General features: G+C 41.9%; 1 protein-coding gene across 2 annotated transcripts in view; it reads right to left on the bottom strand.

The window, feature by feature from the left end:
• Window positions 1-17,883, bottom strand: part of LOC139136984 (retinoid isomerohydrolase-like) — an 18,376-nt gene extending 493 nt beyond the window's left edge. The window contains exons 1-9 of one of the 2 annotated variants that reach the window (XM_070704863.1): window positions 17,413-17,883; window positions 11,743-11,931; window positions 4,588-4,994; window positions 3,903-4,035; window positions 3,042-3,514; window positions 2,341-2,452; window positions 2,056-2,156; window positions 1,522-1,633; window positions 1-1,161 (exon numbers count right to left, since the gene is read on the bottom strand). The exon at window positions 1-1,161 is cut by the window's left edge and continues 493 nt beyond it. In XM_070704863.1, the coding sequence (XP_070560964.1) occupies window positions 935-1,161; window positions 1,522-1,633; window positions 2,056-2,156; window positions 2,341-2,452; window positions 3,042-3,514; window positions 3,903-4,035; window positions 4,588-4,994; window positions 11,743-11,830 (1,653 nt within the window). In that variant the 5' untranslated portion in view covers window positions 11,831-11,931; window positions 17,413-17,883 and the 3' untranslated portion in view covers window positions 1-934. The remainder of the gene's footprint in view (window positions 1,162-1,521; window positions 1,634-2,055; window positions 2,157-2,340; window positions 2,453-3,041; window positions 3,515-3,902; window positions 4,036-4,587; window positions 4,995-11,742; window positions 11,932-17,412) is intronic. The other variant, XM_070704865.1, reaches the window with a different exon arrangement.
• Between the last annotated feature and the right edge of the window lie 3,432 nt (window positions 17,884-21,315).

A 21,315-nucleotide genomic window follows, 5' to 3' on the forward strand; every position in this document is an offset into this window, starting at 1 on the left:
GAAGACAATCAAGCAGATTCAAAGTAAGCGCTAAAAATACAAAATGTCGTCTGACAGTAAAAAGTGATGACGTTTCATGCTGACAACCAACTCCCAGCATGCCATGAATGATATTTTTTTTGCTTAGTAGTACTATTGGATTTTGGCTGAAATCTCAAATAAGGCAAAATAAAAACGCATTGGCGATATTTAAAAAAAGAAGTGACAATAAAAGCATTTGCGCGTCGAGCTTACCTTAAAGCGATACGTGCGAAAACATCTACGCGCGGCGTATTTCTTTTCATGTAAAAATTAAGAATAATTTAGTTTTTATCAATAAAATTACTGCTTTTGCATTTATCGTTTGGCAGGTAACTAACGTGGGGTGGAACTAATACCCGACGTCTAAAGCGCCACCACATGGGCAAAATTATGTATTGCACGTTCGCCTTCGATTACACATCCCTTTTACGATTTTTTTTTGCTGTGTGTATGGTCATAAAGTAAAAATCGGAACCCTGTGGCAGCATCTAGAGAAAAGTTATTGTCAAATGTTTTGCAAACATTCTAAGATAAGCAGCATAACGTGGGCAATACATGAATTTGTACTGAAGAGTAATAGCATATTCAGAAATCTTATTATATTCTGAAGTGACGGTGCTTTCTCAAAGTCTTGAAAGACGCTTTATACCTATATGTCCTAGAAAAGGATCTTTGATTGATATAAAATTATCTGAGTCATCAAAGATATGTTGTTTTCGACGAATAGTAGAGTTGCATTGTTGTCACGGAGGTATCGAATTTTTGCCGAGGCTATTGTTCACTGTACCGATTTTTCGGCTATCAGCTGGTCGCTCAACGTGGCCCATCAACAGCACGGGTATGCCTATCGCCTGCACCAAATGCTCCTTTTAGACTCCCCAGTTTGACGTCAATGTCCTTGAAGTCGTTCATATCACGCGACGCAGACTTCACGGCCGTTTTGGAAGTTACATTTCGCGTCCTCGGTAGCTGTGAGACCCGACGGGCTCATGTTTGGGACGTAGAGGGCGTGAAAGCTAACGGGGCAGTCGACTTCCTCAGGTACCACAGCCCTCGCAATTTCACTGAAGTCAGCAGCATCCAGAACAAGGAGAAACGCACGTTTAGTTCTCGTGTTGATAACCGTCGACACGATGACACCTAGAACAGTTGGAAGCAAAATGTTGTAAAAAGATCTAAAACATTGTTATGAGACTAAATTTGACATTTTATTGCCCCACTAAGAAAAATATTCATCCAACCAAATCGTCCAAAACATCCAGTCTATAAAAACGATGGTGGTTAAAGACACATAAGTCTTTTTGATCTGTCGTCCGAACACCTCATATGAGTACCAAAACGACTGTGCCTTGATTCCCGAGTCTAAGGAAGTCAACATAGGTTAACACAGAGATACGTTTTCACTGAGTTACACAGATTAAATGACGTATATCGCTTGGGGTCATGCGTGTGATGCCACAAGAAATGTCATTTGGATTTTATTCGTTTTCAAATGCTTACCATCGTCCTCCGCTACTGCACCTGGTGATGCGACAAAGACAGGCTCCGACGGATAGCAATCATTCTCGTGCCACATGATAGTACTCTTTCTTTTCACGTTCACTTTCACAAGCTGTAAGTGAACAAAAAAAAATAAATTTAAATTGTTGATAATTTTGAGGCAAAGATTCCCTACAATGTCTCGGCGATGCTTCAACACTTTTCATTCGACTTCGCTGTTGCCTTAGCTGTTATTTTATAGTGAAAGTCATTCATAGACATCACAATTCAACCAGATCAGCCGACTAGTCGAAGACGTCATCAGTCACGTGCACTACGAGTCTTCGGCCCAAGTACCCACATACGTCATTGATATGACAACATCAACGCGCTCATGTTAAAACATTCATAATTGTTCCAAACACCAATGAGCACAACTAAATAATAGCTAGCATCTTTTTTTCGGTTTCTACATTTTTAAGACGTAGTACACAAATACGTCATTTATGCGTCGTGATAATTTGAACACACAACGCCATGGCGGGAAATACTTACAGCATTTGTAAAATCTCCTCGTCTGTAGGCTGCCACGCCGTAAAAATAGCTGTACGGCCGCCCGTTATACTGTTCATAATTTATCCTCGGCATGTCGGTAACTGTAGGAAGAAACGGAAAGTGAATTTAAGAAATGTACGTGGCAGTGAATTTAAAAATTTAAAAAAAATATTCTGGACTTCATGTTTTCTATGATATAAGATGAATTTTAGTGTTCATGATTTTTGGGTAGTATAACCGTCCTCGACGACGGACCAAACATAACGAGCAGAATTTGATACTCACTTGCATCAGAGAGTTGTTCAGGCGTCAAGAAAACGCTGCCGTCCTTCTGTAGCACGGCCTTTGCGGTCGAGTCCTTCAGCGTTACAAGGTTTTGACCTCTCGGCGTTGTAGTCTGCAAAAAAAATGGGGAAATCAACAATTAAACTCAAATCGAGGTTACTCTTCCATTGATGCGTGCTAAATTACTTCCGGAAGTAGATTGTTGATTTATCTACCGTAAAGGGGAGTATTATTGTCTATTATAAGCAAGTGTAGCTCTCTTTTTTCCTTTTTTCAAAAGGGATTACGAGAAGAAACTCTTAATGCTGTCAAAGGGTAGTACTGTAAACGCTGCAGACGGTATTACGAATCAATCTCTAGCTAAGGTCACTCAGAATGCGTGCGGGTTTGCGAACTGGCGGTTTTGAGTCGTTGTTGAGAAGTTTAAAGCCATTTTTTTATAATACTTCCTTCGGAAGGGACCGTCTCACATCGTTTCATGAGTCCAAATGGCGAAATGACTTCGTTTGCGGACGGTGTTTGAGTGTTATGTCTCATTCAATCTATGAACATTCTAATAAGTTATATGTGGCTAGATTATTGTGCTCGTCACTTTCTTTTGCAATAGCTATAACCAAACCTTAAAATTGCCGTCTGCAGGACTCAAAAAACTTCAGACAAAGTCCACTGATAATTTTCTAGCGAAAAGACAGCATACGAACCTTGTCTATGTTCAAGGGCAGCACAAATCGTTGTGATATTGATGCGCAGAAGAACCGCTTCCCACTGGGGTCACCATTCCGAAGGTAATCCAGATAGAATTTCTGCAGGAGCTCGTCGTCCTTGTAGCAGCACATGTCAAAGACGACATGGCCGCCCTCTTCGAAGCAGTTGATGACGTGCATGCCGAAGAAGCCCTCGGCCTCGTATTTGATGGACAGAACCTTGCCGGTCCTCTTCTCCATCACGTGAAAGTAGGCCTTGCCCTCCTTGTCAAACTCCATGCACGTGCAGATGGCCGAGTTCCGAAGCTGTGAGGTGGCGAGCTTTTTCAGGTTGACGTAGAGCGGCTGCTCGAGAAAGACGAAGTAGTTTTCGGACATGCCGAAGCTGTGGTAGTAGGACGGTTTGAGGCAATTTTTGGCGCGAATGCTGCCGACAATTCTCGCGTGTTTTGAAGGGTCGTCTGATTTCACTGTAAAATATAGCGGGTAAAATACATTTATTACTAAGACAGTACGCACATGCACCTCGACATTGAAAGATTTTTAAACAACTGCTCAAAATTGCCGTAAAGAAATTTAAAACAACTTTCTTTCGAAATCAAGAATAAAAATTACGGATTACGATTCAGATATTGGTACTAGAATTCAATAACTCAATATTTACCCGCCCCACTACCGTGCCCTAATCTTGTATTTTTACTGCAAAATCCATCAGGGTTCTAACAACCTTCAAACCTCAACTGTGTATTGGCTATCTTCTCTTAAAAAGAAAACCAATATCTTCAATATTTGGACCAGGACTGCCATACTATCACAAGGCAGCATTGAGTGTTGATGGGCACGTGACTTATTATTTACCTGGTTCATATCGGACGATGTTATACCAGCTTCCACCGATGTAGGACGACGCCATATTGTACGTTACCCCGTCCCTGTCAACGTGTGGATGTGCGCTCGCTGTGAGAACCCCCAAAGTCTTGAATTGGTTGATCTGTTGGTAAAATTTTGTAGTATTATTGACCAATTATTGACGATTTCTATTACAAACATAGTATTGTTAGAGTACTCCTGCGGTCCGTTTACGCACAGTCAGTGGTCCGCCCATTCAGCACAAGCCCTTTTCACGGGTATCAAAAGATGTGATGTGCCCTCTTTTTCTCAAGCGACTGAAATTTGTTGGCGATATCAACAAAAGTACAAAGCCTGTTGACTTTAAGGTATAAACAGAGGGTTCAATGGCTGTTGGTTGTGTGGCAGGCTATAGAGATCTGATTGTAGGTAAATTTTTCTTCCCAGTCGGTTTAACAAGACAACAAGTGTTTATGATGCGTTTTCTACAGTGAGGCTCTCTCTCTCTCTCTCTCTCTCTCTCTCTCTCTCTCTCTCTCTCTCTCTCTCTCTCTCTCTCTCTCTCTCTCTCAAAGCAAGGTAAAACAAAGCAAAGTGAAGGACAAAACTAATGAATGGCCTTTTTTCCTCCTCAAATGCTATAATCCAAACATATCTGAAACAAGAGCACTGTCAAAATAAGAAAAAAAATTACCTTCTTTTTATCGAAATCTAAAGTTTCAATGTTGGTGAGTTTTCGGAAGAAGCATGTCTCGGTACAGGCGTAGAGATCATCCCCGATGGTAAAAATGTTGATGAGATCATTGTCGGTGATGTTTAACGGCACGAAGTAACTTGCGAACCGTTCTAGTATGTTTCTGCAGGGGTCGGGTATGCCGAGGGTCCCAAACTCGCTAAGGATGATGCGGTTGTACTTCATAGCCTTGTTGTAGGCGTCGCTCCTGAGAAATTTGTTCTGGTAGGTGACGCGGCCCCCTCGGAAGTTGAACCGGTGTATGAGGGCCAGGCCGTCGAACCAGTGCTTGTACTCGTCGTCGCCCACTTCGAACTTCCCGGGCCCGTTTCTTAGCAGGCTTCCATCGAGCCAATCCGGTATCGTGCCTGCGTAAAAAAATGACACGTTTGCAATGAGTACTCCTATAGTTTGAAATATTTTGAAAACCGTGACGATGATAGAGCAATGTAAAAGATTCTTGATGGTCTCTATCTTCAGTTCACGAGACAAGTCCATTCTGCAAATTAACTCTTTTTTTCTAAAGCGCCGAGACGCGACCTTGCGTCCTGCATAGCGCCCACCTGGGAAAAAAATTGGTATTCTTAGTAAAGTGACCTAAAATGCATCGCAGAACACGCCGAGAGTTCATCAAACAAGAAATTTTCCCAGTTAGACTTCGTGCGCTTCAAATTCAACACATTTTTTTTTGTTTTCGTCAACTTTTACCACGTGACTAAGATCAAACGAGGCCATTTCCCGTCGCAGGTCAGATTTTGGCTACCTCGGCACGAAGCTCATATACTAAAATCTGGGAACCGGTTGACGACACTGGTTTCTTAACTAATATTGTGAAACTGGGCACGGAACAACGGAACCGTCCTTGTCAATTGAAGTCCGCGCACTCGATCGACACAGCCCGGTAATCTAGTCAGTCACTCGCTGACTCTTTCACTGGAGGTAGTTCTGAGAGTGAACTTACTTCGTATGTTCTAGTTCGCCTCAGAACAATTGTTTTGAGATTAATCGCAAGGTTAAGTGCCATTTCTTCTGAACAAAGCGGCCTACATTGTGGAATGCTTAACGGGTTCAGCAATGAATACCGGGAGGTCGCGTGACACAATCAATCCGTTATTGGGAAGCGACCATGGCGCTAAGCATTGGAGGACAAAAAGAATCTCACCGATCGAAAAGACACGCAGAAACAATACACAGTACATTGAACCCTTTCGCAACCATAGTTTGGTCAAATTATACTGTTTTCATGCCTCAGGCAACCTCTACAGAGGGAATTTGAGGGAGAGGGAGGAAATTGCATTTTTCTTCTGAATCTCCCCTCTAAAACGCATTCGACATTCTTCTAAGCCGCCCTCTTACCAAATCAGAATTACACTACGGTCGACGGAACTGCGCCTGTGCGAGTTTCTTGTTTACAAACAATGTATTTCGTGCACGATATCTTGATGCACCTCATCATCATAGCTGCAATATTCAATTTACACGATGTAGATTATGACAGACATGTTTTTTGTTTGGGGGGATTTACCAACTATCTCACCCTCTGGAGCAAGACGTCAAAAATAAGCAAAATCCGCTACGGTCCTCTGCGGTACACCGCAACAATGGAGGTTATGTGGTTTGTGGAACAGACTGGGTAGACTAACTGAGGTAATTGTTCACAAATTACCTCCAATTTCATTGCTAATCTCGTCTAATCTCCCGCTTTTGTCCGGTATTGAAGAATCCACCGGGGGTGGGGGAGATGAATTATTTTTTTTTCCAGCAAACGAACATTATTCATCCACCATGACGTATAAAGAGACCGTTACTATCGCACGCTGAACGGTCACGCGCGTGATTTGATGAAACAAATATTTACCGTCAATGGAAAGACAGATCGACAAATATTGAAACAAATCCAAAAGAAATTGCAATATAGACATGAAGCCAAACCTACTACCTGATATCGTTACGTCGATACGCGTAGGTCGACTACCGGTCAATTCTTTTTGCTGGAATACTCCCAAGTTTGGTCGGGATATTGATGTCTCTCGTACCCAACTTCAGAGAAACTATGCACCGCTGATTACGTTGTCTGGTGGCCTACTTTTATGGTCAAACACTCACTCCGTCAGGTGGCAACAAAAAGGCGCCAAAGTGCTACCAACATATTTCACAGTTTTTAAGATAGTTCAAATATCTGCCCGTGAGTGCCGAGATGGAATAGAGAGAACGACAAACAGACAGACAGACAGACAGACAGACAGACAGACAGACAGACAGACAGACAGGAGACTCCTTTACGGTAGATTTTGTGTTTTGTAGATGGTCACGTGACGGGCAAAGCGACTGTATTAGATTTTTGATTGTTTATGTTATCTTGATATACAAACAAGGTGTGTAGGAATTATAAAATATTGTCTGCGTGATTTCCTTGAAAGGTAATACATTTTCAAATGTTGATGTACTTATTCATCATAAATAACTCGTTTAACTGGGTTTTTTTAATCGCCCGAGCAGAGCGACCCTGCTATACATTTAGCTGTGTATCCAGGTGATAGCGGCTGGGGCAACGGGCCTGGGGAGAAAATATGTTGTTATTTGCGTCATTTGTTTTGCTAAAACAACCAAATGCTCGCAATTTGAAGGCGAGTAGCTGTTACAGTAACACTACAAATATTGGTGAGGTAAAGTTGAGTAAAACGTAAAAGTGTTTCCGCTAGATTGCTTTGTGTGACCTCAAGTAACCCCTGTTTATATTCAGAGCTCGTCTTCCTCTCGTTTGTCGCGAGGCAGACTGTACAGTAGTGTACAGGTACTGTCGGCAAAAACTCATGGCGATGCATTATTTCAAAGAGGCATATTTGAAAAAGGTGACGAGACTGGTGATTCTCGCGAGATCCCGTGCGAGAAAGTTTGATGTGCGCAGTCACATTCACCTTTCAAAGACAAATTTCGTTGTATTTTGTTCTACATTGCCTCGACGACCCGTTCGAAACCAGTCCCGTTCCTCAATGCAAAGGCCTTAACGAGTAGCTCTAGCTCTAAGGACCTCTTATTCAACAAAAGTGACTCTAAATTTGGTCTGGCAAGATGCCAGTTATGTTTGTTCCACATTATTAATCTTGCGAACGAACACTATCTGCAGACGACGATGTCCCATTGTAGACCGTGCCAAGGTCTTTGGCCTGGCAGCAACACGGATGATCCAGCCTTGAGACGGGCCTATCTTGCCTTGGCCTTTCAGTGCAAATACAGCCGCTTTCATTCGCCAATCATCTTGTTTACAGAGAGGGACCCGGCCATTATCGGCCCAAGGTGAAGGGCGCATCGATGATGGGTTGGGCACGGTATGGGTGCGGCGAACAACTGTGACGTCACAGATGCCAAAATAGGGCCAAAATTATTGCTGAGTTGGAGAATGTCGAAGCACAGACTTACCACTATTTTGAAGTCCCGGGGCCCTGGGAGAAACTTATTACAATGCGACTATAAAACTATTATTCTCTGCGTTTCGCTTAAATAAATATTGTATTGACTGGCATTATGCACCCGGTCAGTGACTGTTCCAGAGGCGACGAGAATGACAAAAACGTTCTCTGGTTGAGAAACGAAGCCAAGTTGTTCAAGAAAATATTTTTGAAAAAGTCTCACACGCTGAATAAAGGAAACGAGTCCAACTACAATTCGCTTTTAAGAATCAGTCTCAGTGAATTCTGGAACATTGCGAGTCCTTGGCGACTTTTCTCGACTTCATTACAGCACCTCAACAGCATCGTGGGTTGGAATGTCACCGTATTGGTTTTTGTACTCCCCTAGTGAATGTAGAATCGTCTTTTTCCATACGCAATTTCGTGATTTTACTAAATTAATTACTTGACAACCCTAACGCGGTCACGATAAGCCATATTTTAAAAAGTTGCGATTTTTGCATTGATATCAATAAAAGTATGTTGGTTTCAGCCAGCCTGACGTAAGTTGGTCAACCATGAAAAGTTTTGAAATCGATGTTTACTGTAATACAGTGTTCCGATTGTTCAAACCGCTCGACAAAGACTTGAATCAACATTATTTTTTTTCTTTTAGTATAAGAGTTGAGAGCTAAGTAAGCTCGGGTGGACTCCCGATAGCGATTTTGTTTCTTGAGACCATGTTTGGAAGTTACCATGTGGTCTCATGGGCAAGGACTGGAGCCTTCAAATGTCACGTTCAAAGCAATGGGACAAAACTCTGAAAAACCCCAACGCAATAAATGCCTCGAGGAACGGTCGCGTTGACGTCAGGAGCTGCACGTACAAGGCTACGCACCCAGCAGGCAGTGCGCAAACTGGATCAAGGTGAAAGACATGATCACGCAGCCAAGGAGACTGGCTGGACTTGTTGAAGATAGGCGGGGATGACTCCCCGATCCTTTAAAACTACACTTTTATAGTCCTTTCTAGCTTTTCTTTTTCCAAATATATCCTATTTTCGTTTTTTACAATGGAGATTATTTTAGATTGAATTCTAAACTTAGTAGCCGAGTCTTCATAACAGGTAGGTCTGGGGCTGTGTGATTGTTTTTTGGGGCGCGGTGCACGAACGGAATGCGCCTTCAGGTGCACTACAAGAAATCCATGTAGATTGACACCAAAGTAAGACAAAACGCGATGAAAATCCATATCCATGGCAAATCGGTCTGGTTCAAAGAACAAGCTACAGGAACGACGTTATTGTTGAAATTCTCTAGCTGCTCGAAATACTAATACAATACGACTTTCAATTGACATCTTTTCCCATTGTTGGCCGCCTGCTACTATTGTAGTTTGGGGGATAGTGCCTTTGGCGAGCTGATTTCCAAAAACAAGTTTTGAATTGAACACAAGCGGCGACTGCTAGCAGGTTATCTAAATAAATCCCCGCGTTGAAACCTAAAAAACAAATATGTTGTCCTTTGCCGCCCTGTCTTGTTATTTCAGTGATCTTATTTCGGCATCAATACGTAAATACCTCACTGCACTTTCTGAGATCTGCCCTAGGCTGACGTCACATTTACGTCTCGCCGCTTTTTAACCTAATGAAGTTGCGCAATACAAACGTAATCGCTATCATTGATGTATGAGATCGGACATTTGGACCGATGACGTCATCGGAAACAAATACTTAATATTGACTTGCGCCATCTCTGGCATGCAAGGTAACGTTTATAGTACATGTCATATATATATATATATATATATATATATATATATATTATATATATATATATATATATATATATATACATGTGTGTGAGTAGATAATATGTCTTAAAGCGTATACTGCTCATGGTGTGACAACTTCGATGAAAAATTTATCTAATCTCGTGTGATGAAAAAAATATTTCAAAACTAAATAACAGTCATAGTGACGTACGATTCAGTTATTTGCACCGTTTTAGAAGGTTAACGGCCCCCAGGCCAGGATGTGCCGGTCAACGTGACGATATTTAAGGTTCTTCAGTGTAAAGACAAAACAAACGAGCCAAATCGAAAGAAAACAAGTGTATGTCAATGTCCGAATAGCGTGTTACTCCATGCGATCATAGATCCACTGTACGCAATGTATACGAAGCACTTAAGGACATCTTTGGATGCAAGTTATGAAAACAAACAGACACCCGCGGGTCCATCGCACGTAGCACCCGTACGACGGAAACGGTTGCGCGTATACTACGCGATTCTTGCCACGCACGGATCTCAGCGGCACGATTCTGACACTTCGAGCCTAGGGAGGATTAACAGAGATGTTGCAATCGTGAAACGGAGATAATCAGTGCTAAAAAAATCTAAGCCAACTAGGCCGTTATAGTTAAAAACAAAACCCCGTAGATTTCTAGAGTGGGTGAAACTCTTCGCTGTTATCGTACATTCTTGAAAATTTGAAGTAGCATTTTGAAGAGGCAATATACAATCCACTTCACTTCATCTCCGTATTTTGTGTTAATCCGCTGGCGAGCTAAAATGCATACCTTTATCAATTATCGACCGTTATCTATGCTCCGCCAAATTTACTGAACTAGTAATTGGGTTTTCTCAATTCGCTCATGTGACAGCGATTTTTTTTCTGTAGGCCCGACCAGCAGATCTGAGGGCCCCGGAATTTTCTTCATATCACAATAGCTGGGCCGCACAGGTATAAACGGGACCCTAGATACGGTTCCTCGCCTGTAAACACTAGCCCAGGTCTGACAACGGTCCCTTCACAAGGGACCTAGTAAAATACGTCCTAGATTACTTCGCTATAAGACTGGGGTCTTGCACTGTGTGCCCCGCAGCATGACAATTAAGCTTTTTTTGGCACAGTGTCTATTCTTGCAACGCTGCAAATCTTTACGCTTTCCAATTTTATGCATCACTTTAGGACAGGCTTGCACGAGAATGTTCTTTTTGTCTACTTAATTGATGTATTGTGTGGCCCTCATCGTCAAGGGAATGCCCTGGACACGGCTGCAGTGTTCTATGCAAACCAGGGTGTAAGCTGCCCTAATAGGTAAGCAATATGAACCAGCCTTATTTACCGCACTTTTTGCACGGACTTCTCTCCGCGTCTAATGTAGCATGCTCGCACTTTCCACGAGCCCGACAGTCCAGCAATGTCATAGTCACGACACAGTCTATGCAACGACCCAATGAACACGTGTTTTCGGTGCATACTTCCGTTTTCTAGAAGTGACGATGCATAAAAACGACTTTTTGTTTCACAGTAAACGATAGCTACTGTTCGATGCTAGTGATAATAACAGCCATGTGCGATTGACGAATTTTTTAGCATGAAAGCCATGTTTAAAAAAAAATGGTCGTTTTGAATGTCAGATAAAATTACGTTTTTAAGTCTTCTTGTCGCGTGCGCGAATTCCGGCGCTGTCGTGCGAGCTCCGCTGTGAGTGCAACATGTATCGTTACCCAGTATTGCCACAGTAAAAAAAAACTTACAGGAGAAACAACCGACTTCTTCACGATCGGCCAAGAGACAGAACATCCGCAATTGCGCTGTTTATTCGCGTGTGGCTTCTCTCGCAGAAATTGTGAAACCAGTGATAGATGTGTTATGGTAGTAGTAGGTGTAATAACACAATACTAAAACATGTAGTAAAAAACAAAATTAAAAATCACAAACCTGTTATGCAGGCTTCTACCGGCACCGGGTACTCCTTGTTCACGGATCGAAACAAGTATCCGAAGTTCGGATCTGGGGTCGCTGCCATTTGGGATCCCGTAGATTGCACGCTTTATGGTCGAGTGTTTGCTGTCTGCTCGCTTTCTGAGTCTCAGGTCGAGTGAATGGCCAGCATCGCTAAACACCGTGCTTTATAAAACCAAAAAAAACAAAGATAAGGGGGGTTTGACCAACGATGATCTTTGAGATAACTTCCGGGGCAGACCGTTCTCTTTCAGTAAGCGCCGGGTATTGTCATGCCCATTGTGTTTTGTACGAGTGTGTGATCTTCAGTGCGGCTACGACGCGACACACGGTGCTTTTGTGACGTGGTGACAGTGGCATTGGCCGTGTCAATGTGCCCGTGCAGTTACACAACGGCACATCGCAACGCTTATAAGCGGGGGGGATCACTGGAGGGTGTTATTTAAAACTCCAAGTGTGCTGCTAAACACAAAAGACCCCACGTCAATGCTTGAAAAGGACGTGAAACGAAAGACCAAAGAAGGCGGACCTCTCTTGTCACCCTCGCAAGGATCCTTGACCCCGAAGATGGTCAGAACTATCATGATTGGTCGACGGGCGCAACTTTTTTTGAAAGCTAGCCTGGCGATTGATCGTTGATTGGCGGGGAGTGAAGTACGACAAGTGACGTGTTTAACATCGAGCCGCATTATCCCTCCGAGGCGAGAGTGCCTGACGGCGTCAGCCTTTTATCCTACCGTCATTACGCTGATGGTCACCTTGTCCCCCATGAAAGCTCCGACTGGCGGTCTAATGCGCCCAATACAGATTTCGGCATCAAAACCGCATTACACAAACGGTTGAAAACGATACGCTTTCACGTTTTACAAATTCGGAGGCCGTGTCATTCGCGACGGCTAACCGCATAATTAATAGGTATCGTTCAGCGTCCCGGATCTGCGGACAGCATGTTGTCTCACAAATGCCTGTAGTTTTCGGTGTATAAAATACTTATTTGAATGAGCGCCAGTTTCCCATTCGACCAATTCGTGCAGGGACTTTAAGAACCGACGAGATTCTTCGAGAAACCGCACGCACGGTGCTGACTCGGACTGAGAAAGAGAAATATCTTAAAACTACGGACTTCTCGCTACCTATCCTGATACTGTCGTTCGCTTCTATAATTTCGGGTTTATATATTTTATTGCGACAAGTGTATTTCGTTACAATAAACATTTCACCGGTACACGGTACACCCACTAATCTCTCCCCTCCCTCTGCCCGTGTTGCTTTGGGTCCTTGTTAACAATCCGTGGTAACACCTTACAAAATACAATAAAGTGAACGGAAATTATTCAATTGAGCATGTACTTACACCTTGAGATTACAGCGATTAGGTAATTAAATGCACGGCTGACCTCAACACTGAATCGATTGAAATCCAATGTCTGTAAGTGACTCCCCGTACAAGGTCAAAACACACCTATCGACAAGAACACACGAACTGTGGCCCTGTGTCACGTGCGTTGAATACCAGAATCCATTGATAACACAACACTTAGAGATCTTAACAGTGCATTCACCCTGTCATTATGGTCATTATTACCGGTCAGACTAGTAAGGCATATACACCCGCAGCGCGGGAGATGTGAAATTCGTCACAGGTTGTTGCGAGCTATCGAATGTAGGCAAAAACATAAACACGTGCGCGCGCATCACGATTTTGAAAGTAGGGGACACTTATTATTGAATACCTTCCAGTGATCGAAAGCTTAAAAACGTCAGCCATATGTAGCTGATCGACAATAAAACCGCTTTACTTCAGAATGAAAAGCGTAGTTTAATATGATCACACATCAATTGCCAAGCTGTCTCTCGTCTGTACAAGTATGGGTGAGTACACTACACATCAGAATAATTGAAAGTTTTCTTACAGGAAGTTTGGGGAAATGTTTAAGAGTCTTTCAGTTTCGATGCGCGTACTCTACCTTAAAGCAGATTTTTTGACGGCCGATATTTACAAGCGGGGAAACATCCATTGGCAAGCCAGCAGCTGCATTTAGATGTCTCTGAGATAAAAAGCGCATGCGCAATCTGTCAGCTGGTCATTCCTTTTTACTCTTCAATCAGCACGATGTCCCTCGTATTGGTTTTACATGTAATTACCATTAAACCCGCCATGAAAGTGACCATGGCTCGCTTGTGCAGGGAAATGGTGTAATTTAAGATTATGTGAATTTCTTCAAGGGTTCAGAAGACTACCTGTTCGTGAGATTGACGAATCGACTACTTTCAGTGAAACCTGAAAGACTTGAAAATGGCACAAATACTGGAATTCTTCAATAGAGGGATTGGCTACATATTTTGAATATTCGAAGACAAGAAATATGTCTCTCGGACAGAAAGTAGTTTTGTTCCCAGGTGTATGCCACCTTCCGACTGTACCACTCATTTGACTAAAACCATGCCGGGCAACAGCCCGGCCACTGCACATTGAAACGAACGACATTGAGACGGAAAATTCATTTACAAACAAGTGTGACTGTACGTCACTGATGGTACGGGGCAATGTCCGACCTTCAGTTGGAATTTGACCCGGAGATTTTGATTTCCAACCCACCATCGCTAACAAAAAACAACTTTAAATTAGTTTGATCCAAATCGCATGGACGGGTTAGCTGACAACAGTGCAGGTCAAGAGCTCAAGAAATACAAGTGCCAGTGGTGTGGTGTGGTGTCAATCGCTGCCTTCTACGAGCGCGTCAAAAATGGGCGGGATTTTCACAATTGCCACGGTGATACAAAAATCGAACAGTGTGAAGGAGTGCGCGTTTTATCACGCAAAAAAAGTTACCTTAGTTGTTTCTACTTCATGATAACCAATGTAAAACGAATTGGGTAACCGCGGCAGTTCTTCCTTTCACATTTTATAGATATGAACTATTCAAACGTAAACAGTTTTCGGTTCCAAACTTGTGTCGTTTCACGACCCGAACTCCAGCTTCAACAGATGCATATGAGCAACTGCATACTTTTTGCGAACTATGTCGTTAACTTCCTAATTCAATGTTGAATTCAACAACGACAATCTGCCAGGATGAAGATACAAGTTTTCTGGTGCATTCTAACTTTCAATCAGAGTGTTACTCTAGCTAATTCAGGCCCTTGTATGACAATTTTGACGAGATAGGTTTTCGAATCCCCAGCCTCGACCCCGTCCTCGACGACATGCTGAAGTCATCGGGCATTTCAGAAAAAAAAAAACTACGCTGGTATCAGTAATCCGACAGAAAGCATTACTCGAGTATTGAAGCTTTGCAGCATTGAGTGACCTTTCTGAAAGTTCGTCTGAAGTCAATGTGCTACATTCTAAGGCCGACATCAATGCATATTTTTGTGGCTGGTTGAACAGTTCGAACGTCTCGGCAGTAAAACTGCGGGAGAATGTGTCTAACAGCCCGCTGTCGCCGAGGCTCCACCTTCGAACTCTCTTAATTTATGCTCGCCTTAATTCTTCTCTTCGGGTCTGGAAGTTTCTACCGCTACGACAGATTTAGCCAGTCCAAGCCTGCGGAAAACTTCTCCTACTCATCAGCAGACGACAACCAGTATGTCGTCCATCCCATCTGTCTCCGGACTACTTCAGTATGCGCCACTGTGCATAAGTCCCGACAAAATGTTTTCAGTGAAAGAGCTAATAACTCTGACTTTTGATTATTTTTTCACCATTTTAGTTTTTAATGTCAACCTTAATTTCTTATTCTACTCCTCAAAGAATGTTGTAACGTTGTAATGTTGTAATCTGCTATATGTCTCGTTATAGCGTCTATATGTGTAAAATGCACCATTATTGTTTTTAATTTGAAGTCTGGTCCGGACCAGAATCCACTCGTAAACAATAACAAACATGTACAGGCTTAGTTGACAAGCTGAATACTGTGTATCTCACAATACTTTGGGGAGTAGAACAAGAAACTATGGGTAACATTAAAACAAAAATAATGAAAATATCATCTAAAGATAGATTCACCAGTCCTTGAATGAGAGCTTATCTTTCCTGTTTTCCTTTTATCATGCACTGATCGCATTATTAACTAAAATATTGCGATTGATCAGTTAATAATAGAGCCGCCTTTTGCAATAGTTATGGTATCAGGGAAATTCCCAGGTTGTTTGACGATTGACTCATAAAAATTGTTGGTTTGTTGCTTCTCTTGCGTGCCACGCGTGTTGAACATAGGCGTTGTCGAATTTTGAAGTTGTCACTGACTTCCCGCCAAAATCGTAAGCAGTCTATGGGCCTTTCAAACTGTTTTGGGGCCACGACAGATAACCTCTTTCGACACCATTTTGTGACAAAATATTGTGAATATATTCCAAATATCAAGTGAATTATGACGGAACAGGCAATTTTAGGCATTCCAAAATATTAAATAAAATAATTATTAGTATAAAACCATAATCATCATCATCATCACGTGCACCCTAAAAGTGTGGTAAACGAACGAGACATGCATACTCCATGACAACCAGACAGATCGGAACAAAAAGCTGCTTGTTCGACGCGTTGTAAGCTTGCCCTCACAACCACCGGCTTGATCATTAGTTATATGACGTGTCAATTTCCTTCTAAACATCCGAGACGGCTCCGGTTCGTTGCCCACACCATAACCGCGCGACCGCTAGTTGCCCCGATGTGAACTCACAGTCTGTTGCGGGGAAGAAGTTAGATATTGTGTAACAGTAACAGTTGTTGTTGTTGAATTAACGCCGCATCGGTATAGAGCTAGAACACTAGGCCTATTTTTCGCCACCAAAAATCATGGGGTTTGCCTAGGGGGCCATCCATACCTTTTTGTAGCAACTGGACCCCCTAGGATTCTGTTAATTTGTAACATTGTTCAGTTGGGTCCAGCCTGCTTCAGTCTCACCAAAATGATTTCTCTTGTATTTCATATATGATGATACAAACTTAACTTCGCCTCAGACCTATTTTTCGGGTCTGTCAGAGATTTGGCACCCTCACAAAATTGCACCAATCGCCGTTGATAATTTTTTTTCATTTGATCCGCCGCACGAACATTACAAAACGTTTAAAAGACAAAGCGATACAAATCTCATCTACCGATGAGCATCGTTGAACATGAAAATTCCCTGACGACATACCTTAACACTTACCAGGTATCGCATAACTAAACACGACACAGTGCGACATACGCCGTATGGTTCGTATTGTAAAAAGTGTAAGATATACAGGGAGCAGCCAACGAGCCGATTTTCAGAAATTGTAAAAAAACTTCTTATACTAGTCTTGTAGTATTTGAATTTTTTTTGTTATATGCTTTCCCCTTCCCCATCGACAAACTCCCTCCCGAAAACGAGCGATTCATACTCTCCGAGGCTTTTTTTCAAGTTGTCTGTTAAGGAAAAGAATGAAGTTTCCCTGCTAGCCCCTTAGGGAAAGATACCCCCCCCCCCCCGTACTCTGATGAGGAAAACAATACCCGCCATCCAGCAAGTCATTGTCCATGAAAATTATTTTGCACGAAGTTTTGTTGTCTGCCCCTGTATATACTGTCATCCCACGGATGCTGTGTTGACGTATATAGCAAATTAACGGGTTTGCAACTTTCTAAATCAGTTGAAATGATGGAGAATGATAATTACCAGAGTTATGACGTAACAACAGTTATGAGATGGCTACGGCAATGATGCAAGACGCGGGTACAGATTCTCTCCCTGACGACGGAAACGGAAGTCAGGTTGACAGAAGGACCCTGATAGTGTGAGCCTCGCACCGTCTGCGGCGTATCGTTGTCGTGGGAGTGCAGCGTCCCTAACAGTGTGAATCGCAGCGTTCCTCCAAACTAGTGAAGTAATGATGATGCGGAGACGACAGTACCAGTACGCTCTGTGGGTTTGGGGGTCCGAACTCTCCGGCGACTGTTGCAAAATGACAGGCCGAGACGATCTTCCGATGCTTGGCTGCCTCCGACCAGATATAGCTTTCGGTTGAGGAAAGTGTGGACCAACGGAATGTCACTCCAGCCTTCTTAAATCATTCAAAAAGCCAATCCTGTTGACAAACGCCACATGCAGGCAATCATTCGCTTAAGGCCGAACGTATCTATTTACGTCGACAACTTTGATTGGTATCAATTGTGTAAGTTGTTTTTCTCTTTCAATATAAGCTATTTTGTCCATGGTTTTCCTCTTCTGCAATAGCATTAACATATGTTCCTCAAAGGTCGGCAATGCCACGTAACATGTCAAAGAAAGGGCGGTACAGTCCGTGAACTTTTTCTTTCAAGATCTGTGTTTCACCTTGACCCACTCTTGCGTAACTCTCGAAAGGTCGAACTATCTGGGCCACGCGAAGTACTCGCTGTAAGGCACTAGCGCTTTAATAGCGTGTTCTTTCCCTCCATTTTGTTCTCTGCTTCATATAATATCTCTACTTTTTACGAAAGCGATGTTTGTTTTAATACATGACTTCTAGGTTAGCGACAATTTTGTTAGTCAATGTGAGTCCCATCTCGCCGCCTGCACACATGGTAAACCAGCAGCCTTGTGGATATACTGAGAATGAAAGGTGTTTGGATCAATATGCATATCGGACCTTACTCTAATAAGTGAAACACATGTCCCTTAAATTTGCTACATTTTCAGACATGTCGTCTGCTGCGATCTAACAACATAAGAGGCTAAGCGAGAAGTTACCGCCATCATAAGTCCTGATACAAACTGAAATATGTCCTAAAACCTTGTTATATTTTTCAGTAAAATTCAAATTCTCCCTTGTCAGTCTTTATTATGAGAATATTTCTACAACGAACTTATATAAAGTTTAATCGATATTCTTGTATCGTGGCTAAAGTTGATCAAGGTACAGGTGTATTTCTTTTTGACTTAAACTGTCACCATCCCCAATCCCATTTGTTCTACTCAGCTGTATTCTGGATGGGAACTCATTTTGTGCATCTGTAAGCAAGTTAACGTGTATCGAATAATAGTCATCACTTCAATTTGATGACTCTCAAATTAACTTCAACTACAATCTTCTCATCTGTATCTATCATACGACTGACTGTGTGACAGAGCTGTACGTCAGGGGATCGACTGACAAATCAGAGGGAGGCAGAAGGATAATGGAAGAGCCGCACGAACAGGTGACTTCTTCGTTGGCGGGCACGACATACTAAGTACTACACGTAATTACTTAAGGTTCCAAGACAAGAAATTTGACCTTTTTAATCTAACAATTCTCTAACGGTTAATAAGCTCAGGACCCCTGTAAAGTATACATTTTCTGAAAGCCTAGATATACGGGAACATTTTGGTAACCATAGTGTCTCCATTGTTTATATAACTATCACGTGACCCGGTAATTTGCATAACCTTTCAAAAAACGGTTTTCCCCATGTTTTGTCTCAATTCTTCAAAATATCTGACTCAAACTTGCTGGAATGCAAGCTGTCACAACGCTCTTCCAAAGCGTGTCTCAGATTTTTTATATCTTGCTTAGTTTTTTTGGAGCACAATTTTAAAGAAATCAACTATGCTTAAATTCACTGCTCTGGAAGTTTTTCTGGCATAAAAACTGTTGTAGAAGGTTTAAAAAGATTCTGAGACACTCTTTTGAAGACCCTTCGGACAGCTTGCACTCACACAAACTTCAGCCACATATCTCAAAGCATTGAAACAAAACATAGGGAAAACCGATTTTTGAAAGGTTATGCAAATTACCTGTCACGTGATAGTTATGGAAACAATGGTGACACTATGATAACCAAACTGTTCCCCTATATCTAGGCTTTCCGAAAATATACAATTTACGGGGGTTCTGAGCTTCTTAAACGCTAGAGAATTGTTGGTTTAAAATCGTCAATTTCTCGTCTTGGAACCTTAAGTACTTCTATGATCACTTCACGAAATCCCTCTACCCGAATGCCTCTAACGTTACTCACCCTGAAAAAATAACTTTTCAACGTCTATTACAGACAGCGAGTTCCCCATGGTAGCACAATCGGATATAATTGGATATCTTATACAAAATAGCATGAAAGTTCATAAAAGTTCATAAAACAGGGCAAAAATGGCGGGAAAGTCGTACTGTAGGTTTACACATTTTGCAGCGTAACTTTCTTGCGGTTACTGAGCAACTGTGAGTGCTATGTCGGTATGCGAACCGCAAAGAGGATTATCGGGTAACCTCTTCGGGCGTTGAAGTTTTGTTATTGGCAAGGATGAAACCTTGGACTCGTGAGGACGAACGCAAACAACCGGAAGCAATCTGTCATTGAGAACATAAGCAATCACATGTATTACATTCATTAACACTCCCTGTACACACCCACTAGATGGACTTTTCATAACATCATGCTTTTGGAAACGTGGCTTTGCACCATATGATGAAAAATGAAGGGTTCGAGAAAAGTACATTTAAGGATATTCGGACTCTCAAACTAAATATTACAATTCTTTTTCTGATCTAGTATTTGTGGCGGTTAATTTTAAAGTTATTCGTGTAAGACAACTTGTTGCCGCCTTAGTTTTTTCAAAAATCGAAAATTTTATTTTCTCCTTAGATTTAACACAGGAATTCATATATTCATATTCATATATTCATATTCATATTGTGAATTTCAAATATCGGTAAATCTTGGGTAATTTGTTTCCCTGGTACCAAAATTTGCACGGTGACCCCCCTATTTTTGTTCTTGATTTTGAAAGAGAATGGTTGAAATATTCCTTGATGGAAGTTTGAGCAAAAGTTTAAGTCTTTCACTTTCGAGGCGCATTCTCCCTTCAGAATATATCGTGTAGGCGCTTCATACAGCCCACAGTTTGAAATAGATCAGATGATTTTGTGTGAAGAAGGATTTTACTGCACTTTCATTTGCTTAGTAATTGCCTCGTTCACTCTAACAATCACCTCACCTGTTTGCTCACTTACCTAGTCGCTACTTGACGTTACATTTGGTTATATAATCACCCAATCAATTACCTCCGCATTTACCTACTTACTTACCTGCTTATTTACATACTTACCTGCTAACTCACTGACTTATTTACTCACACACTTAGGCCAAAGTAATTAAATTCTTTGTTTTGCGTCCCTACCCGCCTAGGTTTTTAAGGTTTTCATGAAAAACACACACAGTGTATTTGAATAGGAAATTTTAGGACATAACCGCTTAGCTTTTCTGAACTAAAATTTTGTTACAATTTTTTATTTGCTGCAATCAAATTACATTGTGATAATTTTCTTATGTGTGTTTTTCAGCCGCTTAGACGCGTACCTTTTCCCATTTAGAGTGGACGCAAAACAAAGAATTTAATTACTTTGGCCTTATTTACTCGCTACACACACACACACATTTTCACACCAATCAATCACGTACCAACCAATTCGTAAACTCACTCACTTACTAACCGATTCATTCACTTAGTAACTCACTCTAAGCTTAGCGTCCTTACAACACCTTTTTGGATCGGGTTTTGATATCCGAATAACCTTTAACCTCAGTAGCTGATAAACATGCTTTGTCAGAATGATCGATGTTGTAC

The sequence above is a fragment of the Ptychodera flava genome, chromosome 7 (assembly GCF_041260155.1).
Source record: "Ptychodera flava strain L36383 chromosome 7, AS_Pfla_20210202, whole genome shotgun sequence".
Taxonomy (NCBI): domain Eukaryota; kingdom Metazoa; phylum Hemichordata; class Enteropneusta; family Ptychoderidae; genus Ptychodera; species Ptychodera flava.